General features: G+C 39.3%; 3 protein-coding genes across 4 annotated transcripts in view; 1 reads left to right on the forward strand and 2 right to left on the reverse strand.

Moving 5' to 3' along the window:
* f7l (coagulation factor VII, like) overlaps positions 1 to 4,393 on the reverse strand; it is an 8,437-nt gene extending 4,044 nt beyond the window's left edge. Inside the window, exons 1-4 of the mRNA XM_076303793.1 lie at positions 4,300 to 4,393; positions 3,842 to 4,005; positions 1,977 to 2,001; positions 1,658 to 1,771 (exon numbers count right to left, since the gene is read on the reverse strand). Coding sequence (XP_076159908.1) covers positions 1,658 to 1,771; positions 1,977 to 2,001; positions 3,842 to 4,005; positions 4,300 to 4,393 — 397 coding nt within the window. The remainder of the gene's footprint in view (positions 1 to 1,657; positions 1,772 to 1,976; positions 2,002 to 3,841; positions 4,006 to 4,299) is intronic.
* Positions 4,394 to 5,498: 1,105 nt separating this feature from the next.
* LOC143142164 (uncharacterized) lies at positions 5,499 to 10,037 on the reverse strand. Of its 2 annotated transcripts, XM_076302897.1 has the most exons (9): positions 9,593 to 10,037; positions 9,276 to 9,459; positions 8,806 to 8,925; positions 8,270 to 8,502; positions 7,928 to 8,065; positions 7,048 to 7,241; positions 6,620 to 6,699; positions 6,133 to 6,216; positions 5,499 to 6,012 (listed from the first exon to the last, which is right to left on the reverse strand). In XM_076302897.1, exons 2-9 carry the CDS (start codon positions 9,451 to 9,453, stop codon positions 5,867 to 5,869), a joined length of 1,173 nt encoding a protein of 390 aa, XP_076159012.1. In that variant the 5' UTR covers positions 9,454 to 9,459; positions 9,593 to 10,037; the 3' UTR covers positions 5,499 to 5,866. The 2 variants fall into 2 exon arrangements, with proteins under 2 accessions (XP_076159012.1, XP_076159010.1); XM_076302895.1 differs by having other exon boundaries at positions 9,276 to 10,036.
* Positions 10,038 to 10,040: 3 nt separating this feature from the next.
* Positions 10,041 to 15,317, forward strand: creg1 (cellular repressor of E1A-stimulated genes 1). Its single transcript, XM_076302898.1, has 4 exons — positions 10,041 to 10,388; positions 11,892 to 12,011; positions 12,860 to 13,061; positions 15,026 to 15,317. The coding sequence occupies exons 1-3, from the start codon at positions 10,107 to 10,109 to the stop codon at positions 13,052 to 13,054; spliced, it is 597 nt and encodes a 198-aa protein (XP_076159013.1). The 5' UTR covers positions 10,041 to 10,106; the 3' UTR covers positions 13,055 to 13,061; positions 15,026 to 15,317.
* Positions 15,318 to 15,701: the final 384 nt, after the last annotated feature.

The raw sequence follows: 15,701 nt of genomic DNA on the forward strand, positions 1-15,701 counted from the left end.
GGAGGCCAAAGGGGGGTAATATATCACATCCAAAACGCTATAGCCTTCATTTTAACATTTTAATGCATTTTCATAAATTGTTTTTTTAAATAATTATTTTGTTTTTGGAACTATAATTGGGTAATTGTTACCCAATCAAAACAACACAATTGTTATATTATAAAAATATTGATATTAGCGGAAAAACACAATTAAATAACAAGACAAATTAATGTTTACAAAAATGGATTTATAGCGTTTTGGAAAAGAGCTCTTCATATGCTAGGCTATATCGTTTTCAAGACAGTCTAGCCCATGGGTGGGCAAACTGCGGCCCGCGGGCCGAATCCGGCCCGCCAAGCACTTTCATCCGGCCCGCTGAGCATTTCATTTGGTTATCAGGCTGCTCGCTATTTTTTTCCTGCGATAGAGACGACATTGGTTAGCTTTACTGCAAACTGCTTTTCACTCTCCTTAGAGAACGTTTACAATGTCAATGTCAAAACATCATGTCAGTTAAATAGAGATAACATCATGTTAAACTGTTGTGCGGCCCGCCGGCCAATTTTCAAAACAGTGTGGCCCTTGAGCCAAAAAGTTTGCCCACCCCTGGTCTAGCCTACCCATATCTGGGAAAGTATGATGTGATCATGCTTGCATATATCTTAGGTCAGCCTTTACATTAGGGAAAACACTATACATCCATGCCACCTGAAGCATGCTGATAGAAATATCTATTCAAAAGCAGTTGATCTGTGTGTAACCTGCGCAATTCAGCCCTGCACACGCCCGGACTCGAACCCGCGAACAGCAGCACCTCGGATTGGTAGGCGAGCGTGCTAACAATTTAACCAATAGCCCAGGCTACTGGCTCGCATGCCAGCAGCACTCTTGAGGCGTCGGGGAGTGAGGTTTACTAACGTTCCACAAGCACAGCTAAGCTAGCTGGCATCCCTTAAATGTGCATGCCATGACCAACTTTTGATTCTTTGATTTGGAAAGCATTTGATATATGGTTTGCTATGTTTTGACCAAAGTGTTTGTGAGATATACCACCGAGAGTAAAGGGTGTGGAGATAGACGAAGCGCTGTGTGCACAATGGAAATATGATTAAATGCCATGTATATCCAACGTTAATTTTCTCGCGAACCTAGCACCTAACACCTAGCCGCTAATATCATGGGAAAGCTCAGGTTCTGCTCTTTCACGTGAAATCTGTGTGATTTATGTGTGATAAGTACTCCGTGAGCAATTCAACAATGAATGTGAATTTGATTTGATTTCAACAGAGGGTGTGAATTTGGACACATTTTGCGTCGGCCAGACCCCTTGGTGGTGCCCCTGTCTAACCCTAACCCTAACCATGACCCTAATTTCCTAACCATGACCCTAAACCTAACCATTACCATAACCATGACCCTAACCCTAGCCAGCACCTTCCAGGCAGCCCTGAATTGAGGTCAACGGTGGGGCTTAATAGACCATGTATCTGCTAGCGAAGCTGCGTGTTTAGATTTTGCAATTGCATCTGTTTCACAAGATATTGACAGTGCAATAACGTTTAAAAATGAACAGAAAAGAGAACATGCACCACAATCAAATCCAATTCCATGATACCAGACTCAAATTGTAAATAGAATTAAAATCCGGCTATGCAAGGCTAGTAGGATACATTACCTTTATCACAATTTCGCCCTTCAAATCCACTTGGACAAATGCAGATGTAGGCTTTCACCTGGTCAACACAGGTGGCCCCATTCAGACATGGCTTTGCTGCACATTGGTCCAAGTCTACTGTCAAAGAAAACACTCACATAGGGTGTCATTTACCAAAATAACGTGGATAGAACAATTTTAGGGTTATCCACCACGTGTATGGTATAGAGACTGAGCTGTCCATATGGGCGTTGGACACACACACACACACACACACACACACACACACACACACACACACACACACACACACACACACACACACACACACACACCTTACCTGAATATCTTGTCCAGAACTCACTCTGTAACATAAGGAGGGAACATACAGAGACATATATTATCTTACTTGACTCGAAAGCAAAGGTCTAAGAGAGCTGTTAACTCAATAGCTGATGAGTACATAACCATACATACATACAACCATGTAGACCCATGACTCTATTCGTCCACTCTTTTTGTCTCTTGACCTTCCCTTCCACAGAATACATCTCTGCTTACCGCTTGTCCTTCCCACCATAGTACTATTATTCAGATATTTCCAGGGCAGGGGTAGCTTTTTAAGGGTTAAAAGGGTAGCTTTTTAAGGGTTAGCTGCAGTTCATTATCTGACCACAATTTTAAACAGTGTGTGTGTGTGGGGGGGGGGGGGTGGGGGGGGGTCAGAGATCAAGAGGCCCATGACACAAGTGAGTAACAAAGTGATTTTTGTGGTTACATGAGTTGGGAAGAATTTGGGCATCCCTGTTCTTGGGTGACCAGGGGCCTCATTTATAAAAATGTTTTGTAGAAGCCATGCTACTTTTGATCTGAGATCAATTCTCAAATGTGACTTTAAGGAAAACAAATGTACACACAAAAGAGTTCACCTGAATCCTGTTATCTAGGCATCAGTGCCTGAGTGATGAACTCATATAGTTCTGCCTTATAATGTCTGGAGGCCCAATATGATTAGCAGATGTAATGAAACATTTTCAATTATTATTTACATATTAAATAGACCTATAAGGTGTTTGAGGAAATTTACCTTAACAAATATCTCCCATTTAGATATATTGAGTCCAAGTGGTGCATACTATGTAGCACAAACATGCTTTTTCAAATATACACTGTACATGTTAAATTCCTAGTGGATTTCACACAGTGGCCAACCAACAATCAACCATTTTCAAAAACAAAATCACCAACAAAGCAACCTTTGTGGACAAAAAACATCACCAACAGAGCAATCTTCAAAAGCATTTCACTGGGGTTATCAAGCAGGCACCTTCCTCAATGGGTGTTTTACTAAATTAGGTCCCACGACACCTCCAGAAGGCTCAACAGTGGTATTTGGCATCCCAGACCCATCCCCCTCCACTCTCATGATGGGTTCTCTGCCAATAAATACCGACAAATTGTTTGGCCATTCCTCTTCATTGCTGTGGCCGTTTATGAGCCGATCAGCAACATAACCAGATAAACTGCAAGCCCTTGATGGGGGCACCGAAAACACCAACAAACTCTTCAGTCAATCCTTTTCGTTGCTGTTTAAAGATTAAAGTGACACTGTTTCTTGGTCTAAATCATAGAAATGGATTAGTCACTAATTAGTCACATTTGTCCCCACTCTTCCATGGCATTAGTCACAGGCAAGTCCCAACTCCTCACTGTCAAATGTAACCTTTCAGCAGGGAGGTTTTGAACATTCTATCAAAAGATTCCATCAGTGAACTCAGATATTCTTTAGAACGTTCATTTTCCATCATTCTCATCAGTGTGACGGTACCTGCTAGTGCTGACCCATCCAGCTATCACTGCGGCCACATCTGTTCCTCATTTGTCCCTAGCCTTTTACAGTTTGTTGAAAATGCTGCAATTAAATTCTACTAAGAGATGCTATCACTGGAATAATATGGACAGTAAAAGTTGTCAGTCCATACAACAGCATCTATTCCAATGAAAATATAGGGATTAATGAATTAATCTGCTAAAAGAATTATTGTAAATGTAAAAGTATCGACATGTAAGGGCTTAAAAGTATACTGGACATTGAATACTGTCCATTACTTAAAATTGCATTATTTAAAGCAAACACATTGTAAGATTTTCCTTATGCAAATTTCTCAATGTCAAAATCAAAATGATTTCAATGTGTTTTCTCACCAGTTGTTCTGGGATGGAAAAGATCTCGTGTGCTTCTTCATAAGAACACCTCTCCTCTAGGCACTCCCTCTCCAGGTTGCCCACTTTTACCTCCTCAAACAAATAGTTGGCACGCCGTGGTCGCTGCAGGAGAACCTGGTTGGCATGTGATCTGTCTGAGAAAACTGAAACAAGAGAAACAACTGATCAAATAAAAGATAACAAGAAACAAAATGTACCACAGTTAGATATGTGGACAGACACACAGAGAGGTAAGAAAAGAAAGAAGCAGCTAAACAGATAAATGGTCATACAATCAGATCTATGATCAATCGCACCATTAATAATGCCGAGATGTAGACACTGGCATAAAATATGAACTGACTACTACTATGTATGTGACAATATTCTAATAGGCTGGCAACTCCCACAACAGCATATAAACACCCTGCATTTCCACAACAGATATTGTTCTATACCTCCAGGCAACCCGTGGCAGACCGGAACACACATGAACAGAAGAACCAACTGCAGCAGCTGACTTGTGTCGACTCTCAAAGCTCTGGACTCCATTACGCTAATCCCACCAGGCTGTATGAGCACGATCAAAGGTCATCACTGTTTTCCCATCATGCTAAAAAACAGACATTATCGTCCGCTCACACACACACACATAAAATAGGGGTAACGTTTCCTTTCACTTTGAACAGCAGGAGGTGCTGCGATGTCTAGGTGAAAACTGAAAAATCTGACCAATGGCATCAATCTCCAAATATGTATAACAATAATATAGAGTATCTTTTAAATTGTCCTATTTTAACTGGCGAAGTGAAATTCATATTAATAGTGGACATATATAAATAAAATGCTAATCAACAATCATTTGGTGCACTTGTGGTAGTTCCTCAGCATCTTGCCATGTCATCCGATGCTCCTCTCTCATGCCATGCTGTGAACCTGCAGGCTTTCTCCCTTTAAATAGAGATGCAAGCAATAAAGTTAACATAAATAAAACATAAATAGAGATGCAACAGTATAAGTATTTATACTCTTTTGATCCCCTGAGGGAAATTTGGTCTCTGCATTTATCCCAATCCGTGAATTAGTGAAACACACTCAGTACACAGTGAACACACAGTGAGGTGAAGCACACACTAATCCCGGTGCAGTGAGCTGCCTGCAACAACAGCGGCACATGGGGAGCAGTGAGGGGTTAGGTGCCTTGCTCAAGGGCACTTCAGCCGTGCCTACTGGTCGGGTTTCGAACAGGCAACCCTCCGGTTACAAGTCCGAAGTGCTAACCAGTAGGCCACGGCTGCCCCAACAGGAAGGGCAGCAGACATCTACACCAGTTCACTTAATTGTGTGTTCAGAGTGAACGTACAGTATGGTACAAGTCTGAGGTAACACGAGAAGATACAGTAAGCCATGCGTCATCCTCGATGAATCAGAGATGTTGTTAAATGAGCAATACTATGCAACAGGTATGATCTGATGCTCTTAGTTCTGATATCACCTCCAACGTCTTTTGATGACGTATGTTTATGTGAAGGACAGATATAGGCCTACACTCCTGCTGTTCCCACTAGCTAACCCAGTAATACAACATGTAGTTTTGTGGTCCAGAATGGAACACTCCACAAAAAATGTATAAGAAATAAAAAGACCAGCAGACTAATTGTCAAGTCACTGTTTAATGCACAAATCTGAAAATAATATACATTAAATACATTATTACAAATATTACAATCAGCATACTATAGTAACATTGTAGTGAACAAAGCTCCTGTTTAGCTTTAAGATTAATATTCTGATATGCACTCAAACTCCTATTGATGTGGGTGTTGAGAGATTTCCCTTGTTTGAGAATGTAAACTGCTCGTGGGACACAAGACACAGCACACAATTCATATGGATATTATGCACTGCAAAGACATATAATAATATCTTAAACAATTAGCAGCAACTAGGAACCAAAGGAGAGGATACTCTCTTTCTCTCTCTCTTTCTCTGAGAGAAATAATCATGGGAGCAGGGGGTAGTGTGTTAGGAGAGTTTCTGAAGTATGTCTGGGATGTATTCTCTGCCACTTATAAGGCCGTCTTTCCACTCCTGAGGGACAGACTTCCCCAAATGTCCCGCATGAGAACCCAGCAAAGCACCCAGAGCTGCTCCCCTGTTACAGTTCTCTCCTGTGGACACACACACACACACACACACACAAGTGAGTGAAATACACACATTTAAGCTTATATAAATATTGAGTGACACAGACATCTACACTCACATACATCTCCACCACATGACCGTACCTCCACAGTTGGTGTTTGCCAAGATTCCTCCCTGGATATCGCTATGAAACTCATGGGCCAAGTAGAACAGACTGCTGAGGGCACCTGGAACAGCAGCGCACGATTAGGAACGATGTGAAGAGAGAAACACTCAGATCAGACAAAAGAGAGGACAAGAGTTGTATAGACACACAGATAAAACACAGAGTGCACCTGATTAAAAGTAAGCGCATTTCATCAGTTAGCAGAAAGTATTTTCTTTTAAATCAATGTCTGAGAATTAACTCCAGTCCACAGATTCATAAAAGGCTTTTGTTCTGAAAAAATGTGGTCAGAATACTGTAATAGCTACTAGCAGTTGCCTGTGTTTCTATATGCTGAATTTCTATCTAAAAATTATCTAATGACTTGAAATACTTATTAAAAGTGGGTCATTGCAAAGGTATGAGTAATTCATTCTCAACAAGAGGATGAAAACAGCAATGGAAATGGGAGACTGAAGTAATACCTTTAGTGTAGCAGGCAAGACCAAGCACCTCAACCGCACTTTGATGGACCTTCAATCTTTCCTCTGAAGCGATGGGTAACCTACATTTAATTAAAATGAGCTAATTAACAATGTGTCCAAATACTGGTCAAGAAATCTGCCCATAAAACAGTTAGTCATATACCTGAATTAAGTCAGGACCAACCAGGTTGCTTGCACCACCAATCAAGCAACCAACATATCTCCTCATCTAAACTAATGAATGGATGCATCAATCAATCAACCAATCAATCAATCAATCAATCAATCAATCAATTCACAGAACATCAACCAACCAGTGGCTGAGAAAACTTCAGAGGCTAGAAACAGTAGAAAAACATAGAAAAAGCCTGAAACAGTAATCTGAAACAGTACTACTCCTGTAGTAAGATAGAAGGACTGCTTAGTACCTGGCGGCTCTGCGCATAAAGCTCTGGCAGGTATCCCAGACATCAAGTGTGGGAGATTTGAGTGCCGCCTCCGCCTGCTGCCTCAGACATGCTCCGTTCAGTGTAGCATGGAGTGCACGTGCATAAAGTGCCACAAATTTGTCCAGTTTCGGGTGCGGGTGAGTGAGTCGCACAAACTGAACCGATGCAGTCACCTGATGTAGAGGAAAGAAATAAAAAGTTGTGCTAGTGATAAAGTCATAGTCTTAAATCCACGACCGTAAGACGGGAAGTCTAGTCGTGAACAGTGTGGATGCATAGTTTAATAGATTGATGAAAACTACATGAAAATAAAATAAAAAATGCTTTGTGTATAAAATGTTCAGAAGTATGTTTTTTTTTTTTTTTAAATATCTCATCACTTCTCATTCAGTAATAAGCCCCAAGAGACCGTTGTTGATAGTGATTTTAGAAGCTTTTTGAAGAGTGGGTGCGCACATCCAAAGTAACGTTTTTCTGCAGGTGCCAGACTAGTATCAGACAGTAGAAAAAACGTTGCTTTTAAATTAATAAAGTTTATATTTTGGAGCAGTTGCAGTGTGCAGTGATTTTAGAAGTGGCATGCAAAAACCCTCTGAGATGTTACAATCAGGGATTAGAAACGGTTCAAAGAACAAAAACAAACACAATTTTTGGATGAATGTAAGCAAAAACGGGAACAAAACCATTTTATGTCTTATGTAACATTCTAACCGGTTACCATTTAGGGGAGAGGCCTCGGAACACTGGAACAGGAACGAAAAAATACTGTTTTTGCTCAGAATGAATCGAAACGAAAATCATTCAGTTTTCAGTCCCTGGACCCACAATCAAATAGTTAATTTTTGGTCAAAGTACTCACAGCTTTCTCTTCATCATCTGAAGCCGATAACAGAACGAAAGGGATGCTCATGGGAAGGCAACCAATAGCATCCAACTGGCTGTCAGGGGGATGCACATTCATCTTCTGTTTACATCGTTTTTCTGCAAACTCAAGGACCTGTATTGAATAAATTAAATGGGTTTTCATTTGGACACCCTTGATTTATTTAGGTGATATAGACTCCGTAAAGTATGCAATCAGGCCATCCTTATAAATGTATTTGCTATTCTGACCTGACTGAACTATAACTTTTATGGTCGATCTCTTGTAAAAGACATTGATAACATTGTATCATAATTCTCATTTTATCCGTATATTCACCTTGCTTGGTGAGGTTGGTCTTGAATCCTGCCAATCAGAGAAGAAGGATCTGTGGAATGACTCAGCATAGGTGTCGTCATGGCTACCAGGTGTGGTCATAAATTGCACATAGTCTGAGAGGACTGCAGCTTGTGCAAGCGGTTCGGTCATGCTGCAAAATCCCCCAGAGGAGAGAGCCTTGCCCACACGCAAGGCACACAGGGTATTCAATGTGTTCTGACCAGCCTGTAGACCTGGAATTCAGGTAAGGAGACAAAACAAAACACTGGAAAAGTGGCGTAATGATAAAGACAACAAAATGTGGAACATTACATAACTAATTAGGGGAACCTCTATAATACCTCTATGTAATACCTCTATAATATTCTTGCTATATCCTTGCTTTCTATAGTGTATACTCTATAGTACAGTCTTAGTACTTCTATTCCCCAAAAAACTATGAGATTCCGATAATATTAGTAATATTACACAGTTACTGTAATGGTTTGCCCAAAATACAACTCTATAGTTAATGCAACAAATTATGCCTGAGTCACCTTGATGATAGTGGACACTGCCTCCTGGCCTCTTCCAGTAGCTCAGCTTATCGTGGAGGATGACGTTGCCGATCACTGGAGGTCTGCTGCCTGACGACCAACCACTGCGCCCGCTGCCAGCTACAAATCACAACAGCAAGCATCGAACTTAAAGTACAGTATTAGTATTATTCTTTTTTTCTTTACCTGAATCTGATTTTTGCACCATCTGGTTACAACCCAACCTGTGTTGGATAGTCAATATTGCAATCATTAGGATTGCATAGACTATAATAAGAAAGGCCGGTTCTCACTCCCATCAAAAATGAATGAAACAATCAATCAATGAATCGATCAATCAATCACCAAACAATCAATCAATATAGAGGACATACCAGGTAGGTAAAATAAACAGGTGATTATACAAAATTTGAATCCTCATGTTGAGATATATAGCATAGGCTAAACTGAGCAAGAGCAAAAAAAGCGACCTGCGTTGGAGAGGGTGAGGATGCTTGTCGGGTGTTTCTCTCTGGGCGGGTTGAAACAATGTATCCAGCCGTTGAACTCGTTCTTGATGTCTCGCACACTGTAGTACCAGTGCACTGGCATAGACATGGCGTCGGCGGCGCACATTCCCCAGAGCGCCTCACCGACTATTCGCTGCATCTGATTCTTCGCAGTCATTTGACGTTTCAAAAGAATTGTGGATTATGAAACACCGCCTGAAGTGTCAGTTGCAATTCATATGGCTAGCCGCCTTATTTCATATATTTATGTAAAGTGAAAACATCGGTATAAGACTCACCCGCGCGGTATTTTTGCAATAGGCTACACTTAACTGAGTTGTTTATTTAAAATAACTTTGAAGACATCCACCTCGATCAATCACAGCCTCACAAAACGATTGTCACCTCGATGTGGCAGCTGCAGTTCACTGCTTCGATTCATCCGCCTTATGAAGGACCTATCTCACTTGTGTAATAGTTAACAGGCGATGTTACAAAACTTTGCAGGAAGCGTGTGGAATGTCGACTCCTGCATTCGTAGATAGGTATATTTCACTGCTATTTTACAGCGCACCGTAGGCCTACACATGTTTGTGAATGAAGTAGCTTGGATTATACCAAGAACCAGTTTATTCACGCATCCCATGCTTTCTCACTTGTGTAGGCTACATGTTAGCATATAGGGGACCCCGAGCATAAACATTAAGTAATGATGACTTTGGTTGGTTCAGTTCAGCCGAGGTCACATGACCAAGTGATCAGATGACACGAGCCGCCGCGAACGGTGGAACGCACAGAAGGAAAAGCTAAACCATGAGTCGCCGACTGTTGTTTACCTTCGTTTCGGTGCTACACCTTGCGTGTATCTCGACGACGAGCCATAGAATTCCTCCACATGAAGAGGTTGCACGGGTTGCACGGTTTGTTGTTAACCAGTGCGACTGGGGTTCGATGGCTACGATCTCAACTCATGACCCCGTGAAAGGACAGCCTTTCTCCAACGTATTTTCAATAAGCGATGGTCCAGTGGGTTACGGGAGAGGAATTCCGTATATGTATTTAACTCACATGGAGATATCCGTAAAGGACTTGGAGGTAGGATTGCCAGTAAATATCTGCTGCAATGGTGTCTCATGCTGGCTATGTAGGCTAACGTTAAACCAGACCACTGTCTACATGCGTGAATGTTTTCAAATGTTGTAACTGCGTAACAGAAGGCAGCCGAGTGAGTCCCTCTCATGGGTCAGCTGTTAGAGCATGACGCAGGGATAGTGCAAATAGAAATGTCCACAGATAGATGCACAAGACCATTTAAACATCAAAAGTAACAGCATTGTCTGGCATTGATATAAGTTGACAGCTTTCTAACTCTAATTTGTTAGATAGGATAATCGGGTGTTTGCCCGGAACACAAAATTGCATAGATCACCCGGTGCAGATAGTGTTTATCGCCCCTTCACATGTCAGTTATCGTCATATCTTTAACAGCAGCATGTGGTGACTAGGCTATAAGGAAGCAGAACAGTAGGCTAACTAACTCCCAACACACACACACACACACACACACAGGCTACATACACACACGCACTAGGTTTTGCACTGACGTCACAACACATCCACATGCAAGGTGCTTAATATAGTAGATAAACATAAAGTAGGCCTAGCCTAAAGTTAATAGGCAATATTACTCCTGTTTATCCCTACACGTTTCTCAATCTTCTGCCTTTCTGCTGCATGTTAATTGTATGTAAGGCTACTTGTTAAACTGTTAGCCTAACACAACCTAGGCATAGGCTAATAATACAAATGTAAATAGTGTAGGCTACTGATAACATTGGTCTTAATCTTATCAACCTTTTTCTTTTTAAAATTAAGTTTTACTAAAGGCCTTTTACTGCTTTTATTTAGAGAGTGTGAGAGAGAGACTGGGGGAGATGACCGCAGGTCAATGTGGGCACTTGGACCCAAACATGGTTAGGAACTATAGCCACTTGCACCACAGTGTAGTAGGGCATTTAGTTCACTTTTCATCTGTACATGTGTTGTGTCTCTAATCGGCTACGCTGCTGCGGTCAAAAGTTTGGGGTCACTTAGAAATGTACATTCAACTCCATTATACAGAATACCCAGCTGAGATCAGTTGCATTGATTTTTTTAATCAGGGCAGCAGTTTTCAGACATGTGTTTACATAATTGCAGAAGGGTTCTCCAATGTTTCCTCAGTTAGCCTTTTAAAATGATATCAGATTAGTAAACAGAATGTGCCTTTGGAACATTGGATGAATGGTTGCTGATAATGGGCAATGTAATGTAGATATTGCATTAAAGATTTCTACAACAGTCGAGAACCCTTTTGCAATTATGTTAGCATAATCTATCTATGTATCTAAACACATAATGTAATCTGAAAACTGCTGCCCTGATTAAAAGTGTATGTTTTATTTCTTTATCAACCTTTAGTATAATATGAGTGGATGTAATATCCTTCAGTATCATATGAGTGGATGTAATATCCTTCAGTATCATATGAGTGGATGTGATATCCTTCAGTATCATATGAGTGGATGTATTATCTGTGTGAACGCTTGTGTTTGGCAGGTGAACCCCCAGGCTTCACTGTGTGTGTCTTTGGCTCAGACAGACTTCTGTAAGGCACAAGGCTTTGACCCCCAAAGTCCATTGTGTGCACACATTATCCTCTCAGGATCCGTGGTGGAGGTAATGCTGTCTATCTATGTTTGTGTTTGAAAAACAGCTAAAATGTAGTGTAGAATATTAATGATCAATTTGACCAATCAATCTCTAACAATTATAACATTTATAACTGAACTAGATGGTCTATCTTGCACATGTAACGCCATTCCATTGTCTTTGTACTTGTACTCTACACAATGACCATAAAGTTGAATCTAATCTAATCTTATCAAATCTAATGTAAATCATCTATACTCTTGTCTGTAGAGATCCACTGTTCAACATGCTTCTACCAAGTTGTTATGACTATATTCCCAGCCTACTAAAGCATTAGTGAAGCATATAACACTCAATTGAACATGGTACAGAAATGATATTCTGATTGTAAAGAGAACCACAATACACTTATGTACTGTATGAGTCTATGTGGTAGTACGCATGTCACAGAAAGACTCAAAGACCCACTACATTTTCTCTTGAGCTGTAGTATTTGACATCACAAAGCATTTTAGAGCTATGTAGGCAGGAAAAAGTACTTCAAACCGTTTTACCACTAAGAAAGACTTGTCAAGATAAGTGATTACTGTGCCGAGGAATACAAAAATAAACATCTGAAATACAACGATAAGTTGTTGTTCTGTTTTCCTACAGATCCTCAATGAAGAAATCGGTAGATTCACCTTTGGCTAATTTTGTTTTTGTATTATTTCAATGCAGTTCCAGGCTACTACAAATGGTTTAGCTTGCCCATTGTAGCCTAGATCATTCATAAATCAGATTGAACTTTGAATATATGCATTGAATTTAAAATAACATTATGGTTTACCCAATAGTCTTTTCACTAAAAAGCATTTTTTTACTGTTATCTGCAGGTACAAAACAACACAATCGAGGCAGTTGTGGCCAAAAAGGCCTTGTTTGATCGCCACCCAGAAATGTTGGACTGGCCATCTGATCACAACTGGTTCTTCGCCAAGATGAACATCACTCAGGTGTGGGTGCTCGACTACTTTGGGGGGGTGAAGACGGTCACTCCAGACGACTACTTCAAGGCCACACCGTACTAGAAGAACAGTAAGTCCTATTCCTCCATTCAAGGCACATTTCATTCCTATCGCCAAACTGAAGAATATAATTTATCCCAAACTGAAGCATTTAATATAATCAGGGACGGTCAGGCATGCTATCACACTATTCAGGTTCTCTCCCATTTATTCCAATTCAAAGAGTTAACATAGAGGTGAAAATGTCATACTGATTGATATAATATTATTAATAATATAGTGTTACCAACAGTAATAATAGCTATAGAAATGCCTGCGTTTTTATATTCTTTGTTATGTAACAGAATAAATGATATATTGTGAATGTCAGAAAGATAGGGCTAATAACAGGGAATTAAATAAAATTGTGAATATAGGTGACAAAGTGGCTCAGAGCGCTACTAGGAGATTATTGTCAGTAATCACTCAAACAGGTGCTTTTTTGTAGCGAGTGTGAGATTAGTCCAAAAAATAGTAATGTATAAAAAATATATCAAAAAGGGTAACACTTTAATAATAACTATACACAATGCATCATTTGTTAAGCATTTGTAAACTATTAGTAAATGCTTTGTTCATCATTTGTAAAGTATTGCTCATACATTATTTCTCATTAGTAAAGCATTTGAACACAGTTATGAATGGTTTGTTCATAGTAAATAAGCCTATATCTAAAATATGTTTCTATTTTATTGTTAATACTTAATAAATGATGCAATAATATTTTGTTGATGAAGTAATATTTCCATTATTTAACAGTTGTTACATACACATGCACTAATGATTAGTTAGGGTGTGGATACATATTTTATAAACCACTTCCTAATTATGATTAACTCAGGAGTTACAAGTGGTTAGTTAATGATATTATTACATTTTTACAATTGTGAATATAGTTCAACTGAAAAAGAAATTAACGATATATGCAAAAAATACTTTATAACCTGTAAAGCAAAGGGGTGCACTGGATTCATAACCCAAGACAAAACAAGATCATTGATGCAAAATAATATTTATATTATATCTACAGAGCCTATAAAAAATAATTCACCCCCCTTGGATATTACCACTTTTATTGCTTTAATAAATTGACTCTTTGTCCATTTAACTTGGCCTTTTTTATAATCATTTACAAAAATGATTGCACAGTAAAAGCACATTTTTATAAAGTAATCTTAGTTAATTAACAATATACAATATATGATTCCATTTATAAAAGCAGTAAAAGTGGAAATATCTAAGGGGGGGTGAATACTTTTTATAGGCACTGTATATTTCAATCACACTACATCAAAGTAAATCGTTAATTGATGCCACTGATCAATATCATTACACTTCTATGCTACTGTGGAGAGTATCAAAGTATTTTTTTCCTATGTCAGTGTAAAGAAAGGATATAAAAAGGACTGTTTGTGCTGTCAGTGTATTACCTAATTCTTCTTCCAGTCAACGCTAAGACCGTACGAGTCAGTGATTAAATGTGGCGCAAACTACTATCAATAGTAGGGATGTCCCCATACCATTTTTTTTTCAAACCGAAAACAAACCGTGTAATTAAGTGGTATCGGTGGGTGGTATCGGTGGGTGGTATAGGCCGTATATATAGAATATATATATTATGGGCCACTCCTATTAAAAATGAATGGCAGCCTGCTGCTTCATGTGTGGTTGAAGCCATTTGATTGGCTGTTGATCTAAGATGTTACCGTAAGAAAAGCTATTTCATAAATGTCAAACATATTGTTTACCTCTTGTCATGCTTGTTACTACATCGATTTGCAGGCAACAGCTAATTTGACTCATTTTGCACGTATGGTTTAACCCTGTGAAGTAGGGAGGCAGATAGAGGCAGTTAAGCTGACTGTCTCAGATACACAAAACAGTTTCTTTTAATATATTTCACACAATGACTTTACAGAGACGGTCATTGATTTCACACATTATTTCAATATGGAGGGATGCAGAAGTTTGAAAACTTTGCTTTTTTTTTCACAGGAAACCTGTTCCTGAGGGACAGTATACGCATTGGATCAACATGTTTGCTTACCTTCTACCGGTCGATCATATTATATGGATTTTACACGATATGTAAGAGTAAAAATTTTATAAAAGGAAATTAATTGTTGGAATTTGCAGCACTTGCCATAATTAAATTCCAAAGGCTACGTTATGTTTATATGAGGTAAGATGCAGTACTCAGGAACACAATTCTATAGGAATAAATAAGATGATCTACCGTGTATGGTATTCTAACACCTAAGTGACTGAATTTAAACACTGGCGACAACATTTTTTGTCAAACTGGGGAATATACTTCATCACAAGCACCTGGCAATATGTTATTCAGATATTAACACATTGTCCCATGCCTAGTAATAATATTAGAAGATCTAGAAGTGTTGACAATGATTATATATATATACTAGTAAGGATAGGCCTAATTGGTGATAACCGGACAGATGCGTTTTGAATAAGGCTCTTCAAACATCAATCCAGTGGCTGTCCTGTAAGAGTTTTGAATTTACCATTAGCAGCTGGGGCCCAGTTAAGTGTGATTGAATGTTATTATGCCAAAATGCCTTAATAATTAAAGCAACAGGACACAATGATTGTATTGTGTGTGTGTGTGTGTGTGTGTATATATATATATTACACCTATATATACACACAT

Source organism: Alosa pseudoharengus, unplaced genomic scaffold (assembly GCF_046254945.1).
Source record: "Alosa pseudoharengus isolate Yale_2024_CS ecotype anadromous, Long Island Sound unplaced genomic scaffold, YU_APseudo_1.1 YU_APseudo_1.1_scf_24, whole genome shotgun sequence".
In the NCBI taxonomy this organism is placed as follows: Eukaryota; Metazoa; Chordata; class Actinopteri; order Clupeiformes; family Clupeidae; genus Alosa; species Alosa pseudoharengus.

Bases quoted from the DNA above. Each gene is read 5' to 3' on its own strand.
- LOC143142164 (XM_076302895.1), bottom strand. From the start codon at position 9,471: ATGACTGCGAAGAATCAGATGCAGCGAATAGTCGGTGAGGCGCTCTGG. The intron at 8,066-8,269 runs GTGAATATACGG...TATTCAATACAG, and splicing joins GACCAACCTCACCAAGCAAG to GTCCTTGAGTTTGCAGAAAA. The intron at 7,242-7,927 runs GTGAGTACTTTG...CCTCTACATCAG, and splicing joins CAGATGATGAAGAGAAAGCT to GTGACTGCATCGGTTCAGTT.
- creg1 (XM_076302898.1), top strand. From the start codon at position 10,107: ATGAGTCGCCGACTGTTGTTTACCTTCGTTTCGGTGCTACACCTTGCG. The intron at 10,389-11,891 runs GTAGGATTGCCA...TGTGTTTGGCAG, and splicing joins TATCCGTAAAGGACTTGGAG to GTGAACCCCCAGGCTTCACT. The intron at 12,012-12,859 runs GTAATGCTGTCT...TGTTATCTGCAG, and splicing joins TCTCAGGATCCGTGGTGGAG to GTACAAAACAACACAATCGA.